General features: G+C 44.7%; 1 protein-coding gene across 1 annotated transcript; it reads left to right on the forward strand.

The window, feature by feature from the left end:
* Positions 1-1,125: 1,125 nt before the first annotated feature.
* GORASP2 (golgi reassembly stacking protein 2) lies at positions 1,126-23,509 on the forward strand. The gene is made up of 10 exons (XM_083631412.1): positions 1,126-1,547; positions 10,732-10,812; positions 12,751-12,954; positions 14,065-14,151; positions 14,528-14,658; positions 16,248-16,380; positions 16,631-16,751; positions 17,297-17,374; positions 19,258-19,368; positions 22,395-23,509. Exons 1-10 carry the CDS (start codon positions 1,485-1,487, stop codon positions 22,757-22,759), a joined length of 1,374 nt encoding a protein of 457 aa, XP_083487538.1. The 5' UTR covers positions 1,126-1,484; the 3' UTR covers positions 22,760-23,509.
* Positions 23,510-23,624: the final 115 nt, after the last annotated feature.

Raw genomic sequence — 23,624 nt, forward strand, 5'->3', positions numbered from 1 at the left:
AGTTTATGCGGGAGATGCCATGACCCTATTTCAAATCTTTCTCTAAGTGACGTTTTGCTTTCCCCAGTCGCCAGCCTGGCATCCAGAGATCTCCATGTGGTCGCAATTGGACCTGCGTGGGTCGCAAAACGTACCTGGGAGATTTCTAACACTGGGTATGTGACTATCAGGTCTGTGACATGGCTTTCACTGAACAATTACAGTGGTACCTCGGGTTACATACGCTTCAGGTTACATACGCTTCAGGTTACAGACTCCGCTAACCCAGAAATATTACCTCGGGTTAAGAACTTTGCTTCAGGATGGGAACAGAAATCGCGCAGCGGCAGCAGCGGGAGGCCCCATTAGCTAAAGTGGTGCTTCAGGTTAAGAACAGTTTCAGGTTAAGAACGGACCTCCGGAACGAATTAAGTACTTAACCCAAGGTACCACTGTATTGGGATCCTAAAGTGAGCTTTGCGAAGTTCTTGAAGGAGGGACCTCGTGGCTAGACCCTGCACGCTTCATTGGTGGCTAAGCAACCCTTTTTACAGCACTGGAAGGCACGAACACCATTTACTGGAGTCTGGTAGATTTCCTGTCTTGCAGCGGATGAAAAAGTTACTTTTCTGGGGTCTGGCGCCCCTGGCTGGAACTATTTGCATAATACGGTCCCTGCCAGAGCCTTCCCGCGCCTACCTGACCACGTCTCCCCATTTCTCCTTTTCTATTCTTGGCTTTGATTTTGCCTGATTTTGCAAGAATGGTGTTGTGCATTGCCCTGCTTTGGTAACCAACGTTTCTTCACTTCTCCCCACCCCCTTTATCCGTGTCCCTTGCTCCGTTCTGGAAAATCTGAAAATCCAAATAATAATAATAATCATCCCACATACAAAGCCCCAAACAAAAGTCACGCGAATAATCGAAAAGAAGCGATCCTAGTTATGGTCCATTAGTAGTCCCAGCCAACAGCGGCGGAGGCAGCAGCAACTACGGTAACCGCGCCGCTCCACGGCATTTTACGGTAAGAACCCCTTTCCGGCTAGCGAAGCGGCGACGCAGCTGTCGAGAATTCCGTCCCTCGCGGGGATCCGTAGAAACGGCTCCTTTTATTTAATTCCTCTTCCGGTTGACTTCCCATAAGCAACCGCGGGGCCGAGACGGGTGAGCCGTCTTCCTTCCTGCCTTGCTGGTGTGCATAGGTGTCTCTGTGTGTGAGAGAGAGCGAGCGAGCGCGCTTGCGCCCAGCAGGTGGCGCTGTCGCAGGAGCGGCCGCAGCGGCGCCTCCTCTCTGTGTGTGCCCTTTTTCTCCTTCCCCCCACCCTCAGCAAACTGCGCACCCGGCGGCCCCGGCCCGACGGAGTGCCACGTCCTTAATACTGTGACGGTGGCGGCGAAGAGGAGGAGGAGGAGGAGCCGGGCGAGGGCGTGTGTGCTGAGAACAACCGCCCCCTCCCCGCTCCAGCCGCCGCCGCCGCTTCCTCAGCGTCCTCCGGGCCTGAGCCATGGGCTCCTCTCAGAGCGTGGAGATCCCCGGCGGGGGCACCGAGGGCTACCACGTCCTGCGAGTAAGAGAAGGCGCTGGGCGCGCAAGGGGAGGGGGGGAGAGAAAAGGCGTGTACGTGGGAATACGCGCGGGCGGGGGAGGCGTGTACGTGGGAATGCGCGCGGGCGGGGGAGGCGTGTACGTGGGAATGTGCGCGGGAGGAAGACACCCAGGGGTGGGGAGTGGGCTTCGGCCTGGCTGGGAACGGGGCGATTGAGGAGGATAAAATAGGGCAGACCCGTAAGAGTTGGGAAAGGGGGACCCGAGGGTCATCTAGTCCACCCCCCGCCGCCTCTGCAGTGCAGGAATCGTGGCCACCACAGCCAATCGTCTCCTTGTGCCCTCCGGGGTTAGACAAGCAAAGGAACAAAAATGGCTTTCCCGCCACCGCCGCACCAGCCCGGCCCTTTGCAAAGCTGATCGTTTCTCCAATTTGCCTTTCCAGAACAGGGTGTGGGTTTTTTTGCGGAGGGGGGGAGCTGCCCTCCTTTAAACTTGGAAGAGAGGGCTACCCTGAGCCCGGTCTTGGCTGGGGAGGGCGGGGTATCAATAAAAATTTATTATTATTATTATTATTATTATTAATACTATTTGGTTGGGCTGCGTGGTCGAGTACGTGCTGCTGGGGAGAGAAGGGGGTTTGGGTGGGTTGAAACGTTGTCGCTGTTGCTGTGTTTATAGTGGTACCTCAGGTTACGCTTCAGGTTACAGTCTCCACTAACACAGAAATAGTACCTCGGGTTAAGAACTTTGCTTCAGGATGAGAACAGAAATCATGCTCTGGCAGCACGGTGGCGGCGACAGGCCCCATTAGCTAAAGTGGTGCTTCAGGTTAAGAACAGTTTCAGGTTAAGAACGGACCTCCGGAACGAATTAAGTTCTTAACCCGAGGTACCACTGTATTATACCTTCAGTCCTAAGAAGCTGGTAAGTGGTTCTCTCCCTGCCTCCCTCCATAGCTGTCAACTTTTCCCTTTTTTTAAGGGACATTTCCTTATTACGAATAGGATTCCTCGCAAGAAAAGGGAAAAGTTGACAGCTATGCCTCCTTCCCTCGGTTTCTTCTCACAACAACCCTGCGAGGTTGGCTAAGGCAGGGAGATAGAGGACTGGCCCACCGAGGTCACTCTGGTGAGCTTCGTGGCAGAGGAGAGATTTTGAACCCTGGTCTTCCAGGCCTTAGTTGGACATTCTGTGCATGCTACCCCACATTGATGCTTCGAGGGAACCGCATGGGTAAAGAACTTGCAAGCAGGATTTTATCAATTACATTGATGATTCTCTTGGAGAGAATCTCCTGCCAGCCTTCTGCACCTCTGTAACTATTGGGGCACAGTCACTTTGAACAGTGACCACCAGTCCGCTCCTATATAGCCTTTTTCAGAAGCAGGTCGCGCTGCTTGTTGAGTACATTTTGGATTGGGGGTGTAATGGCGTGCTATCTCCCACACCATTTCTATTTATATACTTAAATAGTTCAGAGTTTTCTTAGGCCAAACTAGCCCACCTTTGATATGCTGCTTCTGTCTAGCCTTAGTCCCTATTTTGATTGTGCTACTCATGCATTCTGTTTTACTGCATAGTCTACATGTCGGGTATCTTTATTTCCATCACTTGAGTAACTTCACGGTGTCGTTCAATGGTTATACAGTGGTACCTCGGGTTAAGTACTTAATTCATTCCAGAGGTCCGTTCTTAACCTGAAACTGTTCTTAACCTGAAGCACCACTTTAGCTAATGGGGCCTCCCTCTGCCACCGCGCAGCTGCTGCACGATTTCTGTTCTCAACCTGAAGCAAAGTTCTTAACCCGAGGTACTATTTCTGGGTTAGCAGAGTCTGTAACTTGAAGCGTCTGTAACCTGAAGCGTATGTAACCCGAGGTACCACTGTATTTAGAAAGAGATGATGTCTGATGCTGTAGTCATGAGATCCTGTAAGGAAAATTATGACCTTGATACTTCTGAAGTGTCCAGCGTGATATGCCTTCCTTCTCTTGGGGAAGTGTTGAACCAAAAAGAACATCTCGTAGAATTGTCAAAAGCTAATACGTTCCAGAGGGATAGCCTTGGTAGGATTCGTCCTCACACTTGTCCCTTGGGAAAACCCGCTGTTTACTGCCGAATCAGAACAAATATCAATAGGTTTTTGGGGGATTGACGTTTGTCATAGGCTTGGACCTGAACGAGACAAGCACAAAATCTCTTGGACCCATGCTTTCTAGCCACAGGACAAGCAGAAGTGTGGGGAAGCAATTAGTCTTGCAGCAAAAAACAAAAACCCTAGAAAGGGTATTGTGGCACCTTAACAACTAACACTTTTAAAAATGATATAAGAAGCATTTTTGGGTTACAGGCAACTTCATTAGCTGCATAAAGTGTCATCCTGAGTTTCAGGTGTATATATATGCTTGGGGTATGTTTAGGCGTGTGCAAACACTGGTATGAAATAAGTGAAATGCAGAAAGTACAAATGGTGATGATTATGTTATTAACCTTCAACAGTGACCACTGTTAATAATGTAATTACCACTCTCTGTGCTTTCTACATAACATTTTGTTCTGATATCATTGCTTACATTCCCTCCAAACTGTGTGTGTATAGATATATCTGTAACTCAAAAAATGCATCTGATGAAGTGGACTATAGTTCACAGACATTTATGCCATAATAGATTTGTTAGTCATTAAGGTGATACAAGTGAATATTCATCACTGAAGATTGAAAAGTTAATCCACTTTCTTAGTTGTTTACTAATATGAAGAACTCAAATTCTCCACTGTGAACATCATGAGTGTTCTTTTCATGAGTATAATGGAGAAGTTGCATCTTTATATTTCTAAAATTTCATTTGTTCATAATAGAAAATCTTGCTTTATTTCCTGCACAAATAACGGTGTATTTGAAGATAAATATAATGTCCAGTTTTTAGTTCATTATCTTCAAGCTAACTATGAAAGTTGGAAATAGTGGCTGATTCACTTATCAGGTGTTTCATCTCAAGATGAATAACTTTACTAGGTATCAGTTACTCATTTTTCACTGTGTGAGGAAGTATAAGAGAGATAAGGATCTTTTGTAAGATCCTTGCTACTTCATTGTTCTAGTCCAATGCAGACCAGGTAAGCCATAATCACATTTTTGATTGTGGAGAATCCAGTTAACTTAAAAGCAACTCTCCCAGAAAAAGTTAATTGGTAGTACATGAATATAATTTATATAGCAATGTTGGTGTGCTGTATTCATAGCATTTTACCCTTGGTGCTTCAAAGCACACTCAAATATGACCAATGACTCTTTGATACTGTATTGTCCTGAGTCTTGAAGAAAAGCTGGAAGTGTGAAAAGGAATGTCGCAGTGCTGCAGAAACTCATTTATTTTTACATTTGGAATAATCACTTTCCACCTGAAGAAACCCATAGCTGTTAGCTATATGGGAAAGGTAAATGATCCCTGGACAGTTAAATCCAGCCAAAGGCGACCATAGGGTGCAGCGCTCATCTCGCTTTTCAGGCTGAGTGAACCAGCATTTGTCCACAGACAGATTTCCGGGTCATGTGGCCAGCATGATTAAACTGCTTCTAGCGCAACAGAACACTGTGACGAAAGTCAGAGCACACGGAAACCCTTTTTATCTTCCCACCGCGGCGGTACCTATTTATCTACTTGCACTGGTGTGCTTTTGAACTGTTAGGTTGGCAGAAGCTGGGTCAGAGCCACAGGAGCTCACCCCGTACCACAGATTTGAACTGCTGGGCTTCCGATCGGCAGGCCCAAGAGGCTCAGGTGTTTAGACCACAGTCCCATCTGTGTCCCTTGTTAGCTATATGTGGTACAGGGAATGTAACTATTGAAATGTAGGCAGAAACAAAATTTAAAACAGCACCAATAAACCATAAATAAAGCATTCAAGCAACTCAGATGTGCGCTTCTGTTTACCTGCTTTGATAGTTGTTTGACAGTTTACAGCATCTCAAGGCCTGTCATTTTGTCGAAAGAAATTATGGCTCACCATTCATTGAGTCACATTTTGAAAGCTGCTTCTTAATTACTGATGTGATCTCCCCTACCAAGATGTTCTTGCCTGACTTGTATGGTACTGTAGATAGTCACCAAAATAGTTTGCCACATAGTAAAGTTTTGTTTTGTAGAAGGGTAATACCTAGAATCTGTAGAAGAGTAATACCTAGAGTCTTGTCCCAGCGTGTGTAGGTGCTCACAGTGTGTTTGTGAGCTCATGTGGTGTAGTGGATGGGGAACAACTAGGTTCATAGCCTTGCCTGAGATATGAGCAAGCCACTTTGGTTACTACCTAATGCATATCATCGCCTCCTTAGAATGAAGTGAGAAGGGTCTCTTATAATTTGCCCTGAGCCCTTGAGATAGCAAGAAGTAATCTTAATGTGTTGTTTTAGCCGTAACGTCGGACGCTAATGGCTATAGTTCTGTATTTAATTTCATCCTTTATAATGCATAATAATTTGAGGAATGTTATTGTTACAGTATACTGTTGAAGGTGCTTCTGATGTTCATCTGATTTCTTTCATATGGACATATGTTGTTAAAATATTACATTTTGTTCCGGATGATAGCATTCTTTAATTATTTTCCCTCCGGCAAAGAGAAAGGGAGGAATTCAGTATTGCACTATTCATTGGTGCAAGCATTTTTGCTTGCCACAACTCTTCTACCCCTGCACACTGTTCCAGGGATTATCCAGACCCATAAATCTGCCGAGCCAGTGGGAACCGGGAGGGGAGAACCCCATTGTGCAAACGGAAGTTCTTGTTCAAGGCTTCCGCTGAGGGGACTTATCAGGTGAATTCTTGCCTGCAATCTTGATGCATTACTGAACATTATTGAATGTGTTCTTGAACACATTACTTGTTTTCTTTAAGACACCAAATCTGATTTTGTGTTTTATCGCAGAAATTATCAGAAGTAACTTCTTAGCCCTGCTAGTTGTACATATTTCTACAATATGGTAAAAGGTAAAGGACCCCTGGGCAGTTAAGTCCAGTCAAAAGCAACTATGGGGTTGCAGCGCTCGTACACCAGTACGAAGAGGTGTGTTGCAGGAAAGCTGCGAGGTGGCGCCCTGTCTCTTGTGCTCTCGATTGTCAGCATTTCCCTGAGAGTAAGAAGTTGGACGTTCTCCCAACTGCTGCTTTCCAGCTCCAGATCTGGAGTGCTTTTGCTTAGAAATTGGCAGTAACTGAATAGACATTACCAAAGTTTCATAGACTGAAACATTAACAACACAGTAGAACCTGGAAGGCAATGTTTGCTTCTGCTTAAACAAGTGAGGTTGGCAGTGAGGTTCCAGTTAGTGCCTGGGAATCAGTTATAAGACTTGGTCAGGACAGAAAGGGGAGGCTCACAGCGGCGTAGCGTGGGTTGTCAGCACCCGGGGCAAGGCAAGTAATTTGCGCCCCCTAACCCCTAACCTGCCGCCGCTGCCAGCTTCTTCTTGCTGCTGCCTGGGCTGGGGTATTTACGGTAAAGTAGCCACGGCGGCGGGTCCGTGTCAGGTGATCTGAGGCGAGTTGCCGCTGGCGCTGCCGCCCAAACGACACCGCTTGCCCGGAGGAGGAGGAGGAGGGCAGAGAGGCGAGGAAAATGCAACATTGCTCAGCAGCAGCAGCAGCGGCGGCGGCGGGGCTGTGAGGAGGGGCTGCCTGGCGCGCCCTCTGCGGCCCTGACGCGCGGGGACCGGGCGAGCACTGAGAGCCGCTGCCTGCCGAACGCCTTCAGCCCGGACACGCGCACAGCTCGTTCGTTCCGCGAGACATGGGGCTCTGCTACAGCCTGCGCCCGAGGTTCTTCGGCGACTCCGGAGGCGGCGAGCGCGCCCCCCCCAGATGTTGCGCCCGGTGCGGCCGGCCCCCCCTGCACCCCCTACGCTACTGGAGGCTCATCCTTTACTGTTTCATGTTTGTGAAGCTGCTGAGTGAAGTTATGGATTAATATGGCATTAATATGGTACCCCCAGCTCAGCTCTGTGGAGAGGCTTCATTTCTTGCAGTGGCACCATGAAAAGGAAATGTTACTGTAAAGTGGATGGAAGGAGTTCAGCAGTTCTTACTCTTGTCATATCAGACGGAGCTCACAGCTCAGTTGCTCTGGAATCTCAGTCATGGCATTAACCAGGAGTACCGGGATGCGGGTGGCGCTGTGGTCTAAACCACTGAGCCTAGGGCTTGCCAGTCAGAAGATCGGTGGTTGCAATCCCCATGACGGGGTGAGCTCCCGTCGCTCGGTCCCTGCTCCTGCCAACCTAGCAGTTCGAAAGCACATCAGAGTGCAAGTAGATAAATAGGTACCGCTCCAGCGGGAAGGTAAACGGCGTTTCCGTGCGCTGCTCTGGTTTCGCCAGAAGCAGCTTAGTCATGCTGGCCACATGACCCGGAAAAACTATCTCTGGACAAACGTTGGCTCCCTTGGCCAGTAAAGTGAGATGAGCGCCGCAACCCCAGAGTCATTCATGACTGGACTTAACTGTCAGGCATCCTTTACCTTTTTACTCTTTGTCCGTCCTTTTTAGTGAGTGATTTCCCACTTTTTGTCCCATAGACATCTAAAATAGGTATAACTGGGGTAAGCTGTTTGGAAGGCTGTTCCATCCATGCTTGCAAAATGTGTACCAGCTTCCTGCTGAGCAAGGAGCTGATTTTCAGAGAGAGCATGTATATGTTCTACCTTTGATGCTTTTCTCTGGAGGTCCACCAAAGCCTGAACAAGTTTTTATTTGGCAAGCTAGGGATAAAACTTGTTAAACTTGGGAGGAGCTGGAAGAAGTGGTTGCAGAATATTTCGCTTGTATGCGATATTTAATTCCTGCATATACAGTCTTGTACAGTATTGAAATATATGCATATCTGCACTTTGCAAATGGAATAGTGAAGCAACCAGAGGTCCTCATAAGACCTGCTTGTGGTAGTTAAAAAGTGATGTGTATATTCTATATTGATTTTGCAATATTACTTAACGGTAGGGAAAAAATGACGGCTTCAGGTTTCTTGCATGTAAAGTGATTTTATGCTGAAGAGGTTTAGAAGAAGGACATTAATGCAAGTTTTTGTGTTGGTTTGTTTTTTTGCTTTTTCATCAGCCCTTCTGTTACAACTGGTCTAGAAAGGAATGGTTATAAAATAAGCTAAAACAATTGACTAGCTGTACTGGTGGGGTGGGGGATCACTGCTCAGTATAGGTGATTTATTTTCTTGTAACCATTGGATCAATTCACTTACAAAGCCTTTTCTCCTGAAAAAAATAGATTGTTTCTGAAAGTGTTCATTGGAATCCTATAATATTTTAATATATTTTTTAACCAATCTGACAATCAATTTTCATGGTACTAACTGAAGAATTGCCTTTACTGCAGATATTTTGTTGAAACATTTTATTACACTAAGCTTCCTCTGCACTACAAAAAAAAAAAAACTCTCTTCAGCAATTTGCAGCTGATAGATGTTCTGGAAAATTCCTTTTAAAAGCTTTTTGAAGGTGGTTACTTGAGTAGCTTGAACTGAACTCCAAATTCTCACATTCTAGATGCATAGCAGTTAAAAACCCTAAAGCTCTAACACACAGTCGCATTGAAATTAATAGATCTGTTTCTTAAGAAAACATCTTTAAGACAGATATGTAAATAAATCCACTTTACCAGCTTGTCAGTTCTAACAGAATTTGTTGTGAAGATAGGCTTGAAAGTATGTCAGAAATAGCTGGAGAAATTTCAGGAACCCAAGCAGACTTCCTAGTGGTTGGGGGATGTCATCATGCAGCCAGTATTAATGAAGCTACTTTTGAGTAATATCAAGTAAACCAGCGAAGAAATAATAATAATAATAATAAGAAGAAGAAGAAGAAGAAGAAGAAGAAGTTGTTATTTATACCCCACCCATCTGGCTGGGTTTCCCCAAGCACTCTGGGCGGCTCCCAACAGAATATTAATAATAACAATAAAAGTGATAAAAGATCAAACATTAAAAACTTCCCTAACCAGGGCTGCCTTCAGGTGTCTTCTAAATGTCAGATTGTTGTTAATTTCCTTGACATCTGATGGGAGGGCGTTCCACAGGGCCACCACTTAGAAGGCCCTCTGCCTGGTTCCCTGTAACCTCACTTCTCGCAGTGAGGGAACCACCAGAGGGCCCTTGGAGCTGGACCTCAGTATCCAGGCTGAACAATGGGGGTGGAGACTCTCCTTCAGGTATACTGGGCTGAGGCCGTTTAGGGCTTTAAAGGTCAGCACCAACACTTTGAAAGTAAGCTTTTGTCCATTTTTCAGGGAACATTTTGCTATCCCTATTAGATCCCTTTGTTTTTCAATTGAAAATGTTCTCTGGGCAACACTTTGCTCAGTCTAATTAAGGTCAGTATTTTGCTAGTCATGTCCCTTTAGCTGCTTCACTGAATTGTGAGATTTAAAAATAATCTACCTAGAATAGATTTAACATGCAAGCCAGCCTTGTCCTGTCATTCCTGCATACACTGTGGGTTGGCAAAATGAATTATTTGGGTCCATCTTTGCTTTTAATTTTCCTACTTCCTGATCCTAGGAAGTTCCCTGAGATTGCCTTCCTTTGCTATGAACAGCTATTCAGATGAGAGAAGCTTGTTCTTTATTTTTAAAAGATTCCGTGGGGTGTAATGGATTCTACAGTTTGTAGTGTGGCACACAAAATACCAACAGCCTTCTGTGTTTTGTTTGCACTACTTTAATTTACAGTACTGTAACTTTTTGTCAGGGCCTGATGATGGAAGAGGCACAGAACAGGCCACGTTTCTTTAAAAGTTAATTAGAGCTGGTTTTCAAAGGCTGCCAGTATCCTTGAGCAGCCATCTCCAATTCTGGATTTACGAAGGTCGCTGTGACATTGGTGGCTTGAGAATAGGGAACCGTACATTTTGGCCGGGCTTGGTAGTCAGCCATACTTTCTAACAAACAATAGAGGTTGGATTTCTTGCTGCCTCCTCTGTTGAGGTGAAGTATCTTTTAATAGTGGACGCCTGGGAAGAAGGGTTTGACATGAGAAAGAGTGGTGGGCATTTACATCTGTAGTAACCTTACTGGTGGTTTTTCCAGCGATCTAGTGACTGCCTTATGGGGTCCCTGGCTGGAAATTTCAGGCTTTTTCCACTGGCTCTCAAACCCATTGAATTGTCTTTCTAATTTTTCTTGTAATGTGTTTGTTTTTGCAGGTGCAAGAAAATTCACCAGGACATAGAGCTGGACTGGAGCCATTCTTTGATTTCATTGTTTCAATTAATGGTTCGAGACTGGTAAGTTAATTCCTGAATTAAAGTTGCCGTGGGTTTTAGGCTTGTAGGGTGCATATCTGAGAACCAGAAATCAATTCTCTTAACTTTACAATGTATAATATATATTTTATGTTTTTTGCTGGATTTAGTCCAGGGAGAGCTCCTTGCAATAAAAAAAGAAGGCCGTGATCCACCTTAAAAATATTTTTGAGTGAGGTTCAAATTATGTTAGCTATTTTAGGCTCTCCATGGCTTTCGAAGTGGAGTAGCCAACAGAAGCGCATCACTCCAGGCATAAATCCATAACAGTGGGTCATTGATGAAAGAAGATATTTTTGGTTCCTATGCTCCTGCCCTGGAACCTTTCTTATGATTATATCAGAACAGGCTTTCTCAAACTCGGCCCTCCAGATGTTTTTGATCTACAACTCGCATGATCCCTAGCTCCCAGGACCCAGTGGTCAGGGATGATGGGAATTGTAGTCTCAAAACATCTGGAGGGCTGAGGTTGAGGAAGCCTGTATTAGAACAAAGTTGGGGTGTCTGATTAAAAGACAGTGGTTCTGTCTGGATTTTTTCCCTATGCCTTCTGGAGAGGAAGAGACAAGCAGAACTGAAGTATCCCAGTTTCATTTTCACTATACCAGTGAAAGTTGCAGGAAGAAGCAGGGAAGCTGAAATGAAGGATATTGGGAATAATTAGCAGCGAAGAATTTGTGCATGTACAACAGATATAGACGATGAACTTGTGATATCTTACTTACTTTGTAACATAACCAGTATTACCGCTTCATCCCCCTTCCAGGAATGTTAAGTGAGGTATTTTTTAATGACACCAAATATTCAATTAGGACTTCTTTGTACATATTGTATTATGTCTTTAATGTAAAGCACAACAAAGCATACAAATTAAATAATAGCTGTCTTCAAAACCGGGAGAATTGACTGGCTCCACACTTAACTGCACTTAAATCCCTTTGAAATCATTACAGCTAGAATCATGGATTGTCCTTTCAAAGCCAATGGGACTTCATCTAATTTAGTCTAGATCCAACCCAATATTTTTGTCGCCAGAGCACAACTTTTGTGACCATCTACCTCATTCAAGGGATGCGGGTGGCGCTGTGGGTTAAACCACAGAGCCTAGGACTTGCCGATCAGAAGGTCAGCGGTTCGAATCCCCGCGATGGAGTGAGCTCCCGTTGCTCGGTCCCTGCTCCTGCCAACCTAGCAGTTCAAAAGCACATCATAGTGCAAGTAGATAAATAGGTACCACTCCGGCGGGAAGGTAAACGGCGTTTCCATGTGCTGCTCTGGTTCGCCAGAAGCGGCTTAGTCATGCTGGCCACATGACCCGGAAGCTGTATGCCGGCTCCTTCGGCCAATAAAGCGAGATGAGCACCGCAACCCCAGAGTCGGCCATGACTGGACCTAATGGTCAGGGGTCCCTTTACCTTTACCTCATTCAAGCTCAGAGCATGAACTTGAGAATTTGAATTGACAAAATGTTAAGAGGACTGATTGCAGTCCAAGAAGAAGCCTTTTAATTAGAGGACTGAGTTCTTAAAATGCGGGAACTTAATACTTCTGCCACTAGAACCTTATGCACTGGGAACTTGGGGTGGGGTCCGTGACATGCTTGTGGCACCAAATGCCATCAGCAGCAAAGAACATAGAAGTAGCCTGCCCTTTCAGCTCTAAATATTTCCCCTAGTATGTTTCTTGCTGTGCCACAGAGTTCCCCGGTTGCGCAGATGTCCCATCATTTTTCATGGCATTGAGCTAGACTCCACATTGCTGTCATGAGCAAGGATTCCAATAGCCGAATGTGTTTTTAAAAAATCATTTTTTCCCTTTATAATTTTCCAATCTGAAACTTTAAAGTGCTTATATGCTGCTACAATTGAAGAATGTAATTGCAAAGGAACTCTGAAAACGATACCTATATGCCTTTCCTAGAACAAAGACAATGACACGCTCAAGGATCTGTTGAAAGCGAATGTGGAGAAGCCCGTGAAGATGCTCGTATACAGCAGCAAAACCCTGGAGCTCAGAGAGACATCGGTAACTCCCAGCAACCTCTGGGGCGGGCAAGGCCTACTGGGAGTCAGCATCCGTTTCTGCAGCTTTGACGGGGCCAACGAGAACGTGTGGCATGTGCTGGTAAGTAGAAGCAGGTAGAGGCTTTTCTACATTATGCTGCCATAGAGAAAGTCAGGCAAGAGGACATTCTTGGCTCAATATTGTCTGCTGGTAGCAGCTCTGCAGGGTGTCTCTCCTGTTCCTACCTGGAGAGACCAGGGCTTGAACCCGTGACACTTGGCATGTAAAAGGATGTGTGTGCTTTACTACTGAACCATGGCTCTCTCTGTGGCTCAGTAGCAGAGCGCTTGCTTTGCTTGCAAACATAATTCCCTGCAAATCTGGATGTGCAGATGCTTCTAGTTCTAACGGGATTTACACGTTTTTAATAGCAAGTAGGATTGCTGTTGGAGCAGTCCAGAGTGATTTTGCACAAGTCCTAGAGGAAGTTGGAGTGTCATGCAACTTCCATCCACTTAGCTCAACAGCTTTCTCTGAATTAGGCCCATTTCCTTGAATTATTTCTTCACTGAGTGAAATTATCGGTCGTCAAAGCCAGGGGGATTTTCATCCTTCGGTTTAATGCACACCCAGGGCAAGCAGACAGCATCTGAGCTGAAATGAGGTTTCCATATGCGGTTCTTGTGGGTAAAGACTGTGCGCAAGCAACCGATAACAATACATCATTTCAGCAAACGGAGTGTGCTGCCCATGTGTGGTTCCACATGCAGAGGTCTATGTGCATACGGCTTTCAGTTGCTGTCATGGTTCTGTATATTGGGGCGGCTTTTTATACCCTGCATGTGCCCATTTTTCTCGTTACTGCTAAGGATAGTGTAGTAAATCTTGTTGGATAACTGGGTGAGCAATGGCAACAGATCAGTACCCAGAGCAGGTCTAGGATACATTTTTAGTAAAATACATTTCAAACAGAGGGTTCCCCCCCCCACACACACACCTTTGCATGAACTGAAGGGCCCCATTAACTTGTGAGCCAGAGGTTGCCCAGGGAGTTTGAGTGGAAAAGGGAGAAGGGAGGACCCCCCCCCTCAAAAAAAATAAAACCCACATAATCGGTCTGAAGTTTCGGTTTTCTTGTTTTTTAACCAAAGATTGGTGGTGCCTTCTGTAACTTTTCCGACTTTAGTTTTAACTTCTACTGCTTCTCTCAATTTTATGTCTTGAAACCAGGAAGTTGAATCCAACTCACCTGCTGCTCTTGCAGGTCTCAGACCTCATAGTGACTACATCATCGGTGCAGATACTGTCATGAATGAGGTAAGTACATATTTCATTTATTAAAGAACCAGGGCGGGGGCTATTTTTAACTCAAAAGTCGTTCTGAGAATGGTTGCAGCATTGCCTTGTGTCCTGCAGTACAGATCTTTCCCTCTGAGTAGACATAAATAACTTGGGAATTCGAAATTTGCTCTTTCTCTGTAATTGTGTGGAGCTAGCGCAAACTCCCGAGGAGATTCATTTTGCGGCTTTGCAACATTCCAGTCTCTATTTTCGCATAAGCGGCAGGCTCAGTTCTCAGCTTCGGAATCTAGAGCATTGCTTAGTGGGTTTAGAAGGGCCATAGTAGACCTAAGATATTGAGGGCACTAGCTTATGTTAAAGAAAAATAACCAGTTTTTTTCTCTCTTTCCAGTCCGAGGATTTATTCTCCCTTATCGAAACTCATGAAGGCAAACCATTAAAACTTTACGTATACAACACAGATACTGATAATTGTCGGGAAGTGGTCATTACCCCAAACTCGGCCTGGGGTGGAGAAGGAAGGTAAGCTGACTTAATAGAAAAATAATATTAAGCTTCTGGATTGTTTCCATGCTAAGTGAACGCTTGTTGCATAGGTGTGCAGTTACAATTGTGGGAGGAAAGAGCAGGTGCACAAATCTGCTGCATAGCAAAATTTCTCATATGCTCCAGAATTTCTCCCTGGATTAATGTATAGAAACATGAGTGATTGATGCGGTACCCACGCCCTTCCATTTATTAAACACTTATTAACACATATTTCACGTACATTGAAGATAATGTAATAATAGGGATTCCCCCCCCCCCCAGCATATTGGGTTAACAGATAGCTTGGCAATCGCTTGTGGTATCTGCATACTCTGGGATATCTAACTTGGAAAGGGGATTGTATATTGAGCCAAACGGAGACAAAATGGTAGAGCGATTTATAACTCTTGTAATTGTACAACGAGACGCGGGTGGCGCTGTGGGTTAAACCACAGAGCCTAGGACTTGCTGATCAGAAGGTCGGCGGTTCGAATACCCGTGACGGGGTGAGCTCCCGTTGCTCGGTTCCTGCTCCTGCCAACCTAGCAGTTCGAAAGCACGTCAAAGTGCAAGTAGATAAATAGGTACCTCTCCGGCGGGAAGGTAAACACCGTTTCCGTGCGCTGCTCTGGTTCACCAGAAACGGCTGAGTCGTGCTGGCCACATGACCCGGAAGCTGTACGCTGGCTCCCTTGGCCAATAAAGCGAGATGAGCGCCGCAACCCCAGAGTCGGCCACGACTGGACCTAATGGTCAGGGGTCCCTTTTTAATTGTACAACAGTGTTTCATATACAGTGGTACCTCGAGTTACAAACGCTTCAGGTTACAAACTTCGCTAACCTGGAAGAGTTACCTCGAGTTGAGAACTTTGCCCCAGGATGAGAACGGAAATCGTGTGCCGGCGGCGCAGCGGCAGCAAGAGGCCCCATTGGCGAAAGCACGCCTCTAGTTAAGAACAGTTTCAGGTTAAGAACAGACCTCCAGAACGAATTAAGTTTGTAACTAGAGGTACCAGTGTAATGGGTGTGTGCATGTGATTTCAAGAATCTTGTCTCTCAGTTAATCATTGAATACATTGCTTGGAGACCTCAGTAACTGCTTTCTTCTACAAGAAGCTATGCATGCATTACAGATCTGAGGTCCTCCTTCAGATCCCCCGTGTCATTTGAGATTAGGCAAGCAATGACAAGAGATGGGGTGTCACCACTGAGAAGGCCTTGTCTGTAGAAGGCTGTTCATCTGGCTCATAGCTCAGGTCAAGAGTTGCTTTACATCCAGACATTCAGTTGACCCTAGTCATTCTTTTTAGTGTTAATAGTTGTTTTTCATATTGTTTGACCTTCTTGTCCTTTATATGTCTCTTTGAGAACTTGGCTTGGAGAAGCAGCCACTGAATTAGCTATGGCTTGCAGTGGCAAACATACATTGTGCACTAGCTTCATAAATGAACTAGATCTACTTAGAGTTGAATCCTGACAAAGCACCATGTATATTTCCAAAGCAGCAACTCTTTGGTAAAAGACCCAGGATAAAACGGCTTGTTTTGTACTTTCTAATACCTTATATGTTTCTATTTTAAAAGCCTCGGTTGTGGCATTGGCTATGGTTACTTGCATCGAATACCGACGCGCCCTTTTGAAGAGGGAAAGAAGATTTCTCTTCCAGGACAGTTGTCTAGTTCACCTATTACCCCACTCAAAGATGGTTTTACAGAAGTGAGTTGCATCGATTTATTTTATTTTTGTAACTTGCACTCCAGTCCTTAACAGATGTGTTAGATTTCCAACCCTGCAGGAGCAGTGTAAAATGTGATACTGCAGACACACAATTGCATGTCCCTTTCCAAGTATATACATTTGCTATTGCTCTCTTGAAGCTGAATCTTTACTGAGAGTTTTATGCTCTTGGGAATCCCACTAAAGCAGCAATTCTACAACATGGCTTCTTTTGTTCATTTTTAATAAGGTTCAGCTGTCTTCGGTGAACCCTCCACCTTCATTACCACCTGGAACCACAGGAACCGAACAGGCTCTGGCTGGGCTTTCCATTAGCTCGACTCCTGCCGTCCCTAACGTTCTCAATACAGGTTTGTCTTTTTATGTCATTAGGATATTTCCGAATGAAAGAGCAAGCAGAGATGAGCTTAGTTTATTGTTCCAATTACTCAAGATCCGTGGGGTAAAAAGCAACGACCCAAGACCTCGCGAACCTTTGTGCCAAGACATTGCAAAGTGGGACATTCCTGGGGCTGCGGAATGGAACTGTTCTTCACGAAAGGTGGGATCCTGATTCCCAGAGGTGGAATTCAGTGAAAGAACAGTGAAAGAACAGGGAGCAATGTGCAGAAATCATGTAGGTCAGGCATAGGCAAACTCCGGCCCTCCAGATGTTTGGGACTACAGTTCCCATCATCCCTGATTACTGGTCCTGTTAGCTAGGGATGATGGGAATTGTAGTCCCAAACATAGGCCGGAGTTTGCCTATGCCTGATGTAGGTGATAGGAAAGTCCTCTGCTTGTAACCCCAGAGAGTTCTGAAGCAGATGATGCTAGGCTGGATAGACAAATAGTTTTGTCTGGTATAATCTAGGTGGCATCTGAAATGAAAGTTGGTCTTTTTATTCCCCTTTAGGTGTTCCTACAGTACCATTATTGCCTCCTCAGTCAAGTCAGACTCTTCCTCCAGTTAACCCAGCAGTAACTTTGCCAGGTAAGTGGTAACACAATGAAAATGAAGCAATCTTTTCAAGAGGCGCAAGTGTGTGGGGTTTTCCTTGTTCGGTCCATTCATGCAACCTTCTCCAACCTGATGGAAATTGTCTACTGCGGGTAGGCAGAAGCTGTACTAGAACTTCAAACCACAAGTGTATTGCAGTCACTAATTCTGCCAGTTCTCTAACTGGCAAATATAGGTGGTTAAATTTGAGATTATCTCCTCCCCTCTACAATTGTAGTTTTAAATGTACAGGTTTTCACATCCATGGGCTAGAGGTATACTGATTCTAATTTAATGTCGGTGATGCGCACAATATTTCTAAAAAATCAGAGCAGTAACCCAATATATGATTTTTAATTAAATGTATGTACATTTGCGTATTGCCGCATCATAGGCACCTTTTTGAGGTGCTGGGAAATGCAAAATTGTAATTTTAGTAAGAGCCTGTTTTCAATAAATATGGTAATATTTGATTTGATTTTCAGAAATAGGAAAATAAATATTTTCATTTGATATTCGCCAGAACCAGAATAACCGTAAAAATACGAAGACCCTTAAGCACAGTCACACCACTTGATAGTGGCACCTACCGACTGATGAGGAAAAGCTTTAGCTGCTCCACCGTTTAGGCCCAATTCAAACTTGCTGTCTTACACAGGTCTGCAGTGAAGCGAAGCTTGTAAGAACACTTAACTGGCTTTTGAATGAAATGTTCCTGGTGCTCCTGCAATGTGTTTAAATTTTTGAATTCATAAAAAGATAAAATCTGTTGTTTAAAAACTCTAAAATACAGTTACAGATAGGTAGCCGTGTTGGTCTGCCATAGTCAAAACAAAAAAAATTTTTTCCTTCCAGTAGCACCTTAAAGACCAACTAAGTTAGTTCTTAGTTGGTCTTTAAGGTGCTACTGGAAGGAAAAATTTTTTTTTGTTTTGTCTAAAATACAGGGAATTGCACGAGGGGAGATGTTGCTACGGAGAAGGCCAGGACCACATTGCCATCCATCAAGCTTTAGTTGGGAGTCAAAACTGTGTGGCTTGTACACCGTTAACCCTTGATTTTGTTTGTTGGCCTACGCACATAATTTTCCAACAGCCACAAAGGAAACTACCGTATTTTTCGCTCTATAAGACGCACCAGACCACAAGACACACGTAGTTTTTGGAGGAGGAAAACAAGAAAAAAAATATTCTGAATCTCAGAAGCCAGAACAGCAAGAGGGATCACTGCACAGTGAAAACAGCAATCCCTCTTGCTGTTCTGGCTTCTGGGATAGCTGCACAGCCTGCATTCGCTCCATAAGACACACACACATTTCCCCTTACTTTTTAGGAGGGAAAAGGTGAGTCTTATAGAGCAAAAAATACGGTACCTTCCCGACGACATGAGTTAAAACAGTATGTATGACATTCACACAGAAGTCATCCAGCAAAAAAAATTCCCAGAATGCAGCTGTTTCCGTGGTAGACAGATTTGCACACTGCTTGTTAAGCTGATGCGCAGATACACGTTGGCTTTTTATGTGCATCTCCATCAGATAGTTGAGGATGTCAACTCCGACAGCTCCAATTGCCTGTTCACGAGAACCAGTGGGGAGCTCTTAGTATAGCCCCTCAAAGAAACACTCATCCCTTGAAGCAGTCGTCTTTGTTGAGCTAAATTTTTACCATCTGATCCACGTGGTTCCTGATCCAGTTGAGAATGTATGCACTGAACATGCTTCCTTTGACCCAGTGATTTTTGGACACATAAATTCAGTCTCGTAAAGTTTGGGTTTTTGCTCTGCCTTGAATCTGATTTGTCAAGCTTTTGAAATCTTAATGGCCATACTGTACCTGGTTACTCATTTCCCTTTCTCCTTTCCTATACATTTTTAGGACTGATGCCATTACCCACTGGACTTCCCAACCTGGGTAATATCCCAAACCTTAACTTACCTGCCCCACACTTAATTCCTGGTCCTGGATTAGCAGACATAGGACATCCTGGTAAGTTTCTGCAGACTTGTTTATTGGCTTTTGATAAAGCAAATCTTAACAAGTATGGTACAGTTATACAGTGCTTTCAGCTCACCACCGCACAGCCTGAAGTGCAGTGAGCATAGTGTCGTGACATTTGATATGAAGACAGTCCACAGTTCTGCAAAGAGTTCAGAAAAAGCAGGATAATAAGTACAGTCATAATAATAAATTTTTATTTATACCCCGCCCTTCCCGGTTCAGAAAATCGGGCTCAGGGAAGCTAACAGCAAATTTAAAACACTTAATTGATGCAACAAAAAAGCAGCATAAAATACAGTATAAAATGTGAATAACAATAAATTCAGAATTCAAAAATCAATTTAGGGGGGAAATCCATCCAATAAACATTAGATGATCACCAGGGCTAGCTGGCTAAATTAGTCCCACTTGGGCCAGCGAGGAGACCAGGGGAGATTCAGCTGTGGGATCCCAGAGCGGGTAATCTTCGTAAAAGGGAGGGGGAGGGAAGGAAAGGGAATAAAAAAGGGCTAAGTTCAAATTGAAAGCCAGGCGGAATAGCTCTGTCTTACAGGCCCTGCGGAAGGAAGTTAAATCCTGCAGGGCCCTGGTCTCATGGGACAGAGCATTCTACCAGGTCGGAGCCATCACTGAGAAGGCCCTGGCCCTGGTGGAGGATAGTCTGACTTCCTTAGGGCCCAGGACCTCTAAACTATTGTTATTCCTCTGTGGGGCATACCAGGAGAGACGGTCCTGACTACAGTTTATGCAGCATGAGGTGCAGAGTTCAGCTTCCTGAAAATCTCAGACTTCCTTTCTAAAACAAAGTTCAAGCTTCTAGTACATATGTTTGAAAGTGTGCAGGCAATGCCTGCCAAAATCACAGAAAGACAGCAGGGTTGCTAAAAAAAAAGTAACCAGTGGGTTGGACACCACATTGCCCTCTAGCAAAACTAGGCCTATTAATGGAAAATGGTTAAAATTGCTGTTTGATTTCTTTCCTTGTGTGCAGAGTATTCATAGCCCTGAACATAGCAGTGCTCTGAAATGGCGGTTTGGGAGAGAGGAAAAAGCTGGAGCAAAAAACTGCATACAGACTTTACATGTTTGTGAATGTTAATATTGACCACTTGGGTTGGATTTGGACTCGAGGAAAGATCAAAAGTCACCATTCTCACCCTGTGCAATAAGCGTATTATTGAAAGCAAGAATTGCACTGATTAAAAGGCTAACACATTCAGGAAGCATATTTTAAAGAATAGAAACTGATGTTTAGTTGAATACAGTTTCTGTTGACATATAGCAGGCACCCCAAAACTTGGCCATCCAGCTGTTTTGGGACGACAACTCCCATCATCCCTAGCTAACATGGTCAGGGATGGTGGGAATTGCAGTCCCAAAACATCTGGAGGGCTGAGTTTGGGGTTGCCTGGCTGGGGAATGATAGAAAACAACCATACAGTTTTTTTTTTAAAAAAGTCTTCTAGAACTGGACTAGGTGTGACACTCTTGTGTATTGTGAATCATAACCAGTTAGGCCACATTTACTGGAAATAGCGTATGACCTGTGCACTCTGTATTGTGCTGAAGCAGGAAAAAAAGAGTCAGCCTTGCTTTCTAGTCATTGTGTGAAAAGGAGAGTTGTGGACATGGAATGATAAACTGTTTGCACGTTACTCTACTTATGAGGGCTAATGGTCGTTTGTTCACTTGCACCACATGAGCCGCAAAAGGAAATGTGAAATCTGTATAGGAATGTCTTTGGCATAAAGTTGAAGCCTTCTCACACAAAGTATCTGTGTGCGGGGGGGGGGGGGAGCTGCTCTTCCATACGATGGCAGATTTTGACTACAGTTTATGCAGCATGGGGTTAAGAGACATGACCATCTCTGTATAGGATGGTAGATGTCTAGTTCAGTAAAAGGGCTAGGGGACCAAGCTGTGAAGCAAAAGAACCCCGCCCCAAAATTTCACATTGGCAGGTCGCCTCAATTAAGCCTGTTTTTTCTTGTGTGCATGGCATCCATGCGCCACCTATCTCCAACATTGGGGATGATACCACATTGCTGTAAGGATTAATACTAGGCTGGGCAATGTCAGCTTTTCAGCATTGCAATGTACCACCAGCCCAACATCACAGTGTTGAAAAGCAGAGGGAGGAACAAACTGCGAGGTGCTGGGGCGAAACTGCCTCGGCGGGAGCAGCGGCAATTTCACCATGGCGCCTCATGGGGCCAGGATTGATGCTGCTGATTCCTCCCACCGGGCGCGACCGCATCCCTCTGCTGCCAGCGCCCAGTGGGAGTTGCAGGCAAGCACACCCACCCACCCGGTGAAGGCACCATCACACTCTGGCTCCCAAACCGGCCTTGGGCGATGTGTCAATTACATTGCCCAGGCCTAATTACTACTAACATGTAAAGTGCTTTGAATGCTCTCGGCATGCAATATTCATTTTAAATATGTTCTGCCAATTAGAATACAGTGGTACCTCAGGTTACATATGCTTCAGGTTACAGACTCCGCTAACCCGGGAAATAGTACCTCGGGTTAAGAACTTTGCTTCAGGATGAGAACAGAAATCGTGCTTGGGCGGCGCGGCAGCAGCAGGAGGCCCCATTAGCTAAAGTGGTATCTCAGATTAAGAACAGTTTCAGGTTAAGAACGGACCACAAATTAAGTACTTAACCCGAGGTACCACTGTACTTAAGAACGGACCTCCAGAACGAATTAAGTACAGTGGTACCTCGGGTTAAGTACTTAATTTGTTCTGGAGGTCCGTTCTTAACCTGAAACTGTTCTTAACCTGAGGTATCACTTTAGCTGATGGTGCCTCCCGCTGCCGCTGTGCAATTTCTGTTCTCATCCTGAAGCAGAGTTCTTAACCTGAGGTACTATTTCTGGGTTAGCGGAGTATGTAACCTGAGGTACCACTGTATCTGTTTCATAAACTAAGGGAGGAAATGCATATGCATATAATACCCTAGTGTAAAATGTGTGTTTGTGATCTGTTTTTTCCCTTTCCACGTTCTTAGGTTTGCCACCGCTTCCTTCCTTGCCTTCCCTAAACCTTTCTGGAATCTCACCAGAATTTCTCGCGCAGTTTCCAATGGTGACTGAGGTGTCTACCCGGCCTGCAGATCTACTATCCTCCGCTCCTCAGATAGGGAGCTTACCTGTTAATCCGGGCACTACAGTAGGCGTGGAACAAATCTCCACATTTATCCTGGATACTCCTCCTCCTCTTATTACTGCAACGACGATGGCTACTACCACTCCTCCTCTCAGTGCTCCTGCTGCCATGGCGTCCACTCCTGAAGACCGAGGGGATGGGTCATCCACATTCAATGAAAAACCAGCATCCTTGGTGACGGAGGCAGCTGCTTCTGAATCATCATAACTTCAGATGTTTAGTTGGATCAGGCTTGGTGTATTTATTCAGCTGTGGGATAAATATTAAAAGAAATGCAAACTACCATTAATTTCATGCTAGTTTGTATTTTGCGGTTAGGTTTCCTGTAAATATACTAAGGGTCTGGGGTTTTTACAGGGAGCTTGGTGGTAGGGATGGGGAGACGGGAAGGAAGTGCTTATATTTAAAACAAAAACAAAAAAATATCAAGGTAAAAGAATATGCAGACCTCAACTGCCAAAAATTGAGGTATTTTTTAAAAAGTCTAATCTGAATTCTGTAGGCCTCCTTGCTTCTGCCCCCTGCCTCCAAGTTTTGCTTCTGTAAAAAGGAAGAAGCAGTTCATGCTTGTGGCATTTGAGAACCATTATTCTTGTACTTTGCAAGAATTGTGAGAGGACAGAGGTCTTTTGTCCAGGTTGTACATTTTAGCTCTATAAAGTCCTTCGAACTAAAGCTGTTTATATTAAAAATGTCACAGAGTGCGACTTGTCAATTCAGCATCATTTTAAATCTGCCTGTACACAGACTTTCTGTTGAGCTTCTGCCAGCCCTTACCCCTTAACCTCCGCTGCTTTGCCACTGTCGAAAGGCGTTTTGAAGAAATCAGAAGGAAAATGTTCCCATTAACATTGGACATAGCTTAAAGGGAGGAGGGGTGGAACTTTAACTTTTGTAAAAACAAAAAGAGTTGTATGGAGAGAGCTTACATAATGGCAATAAATTCTGAGAATTTTATCTTTTGACACGACGAGACCTTTTATTACATTAGGACCAGCAAACTGTATCTTTGGGGGTGAAGAAACGTTTCACTATAGCTGGATTTAACTTGGACTCGTGTCCAGAAGATGGA

The sequence above is a fragment of the Podarcis filfolensis genome (genome assembly GCF_964270895.1).
Source record: "Podarcis filfolensis genome assembly, chromosome: 1".
Taxonomy (NCBI): domain Eukaryota; kingdom Metazoa; phylum Chordata; class Lepidosauria; order Squamata; family Lacertidae; genus Podarcis; species Podarcis filfolensis.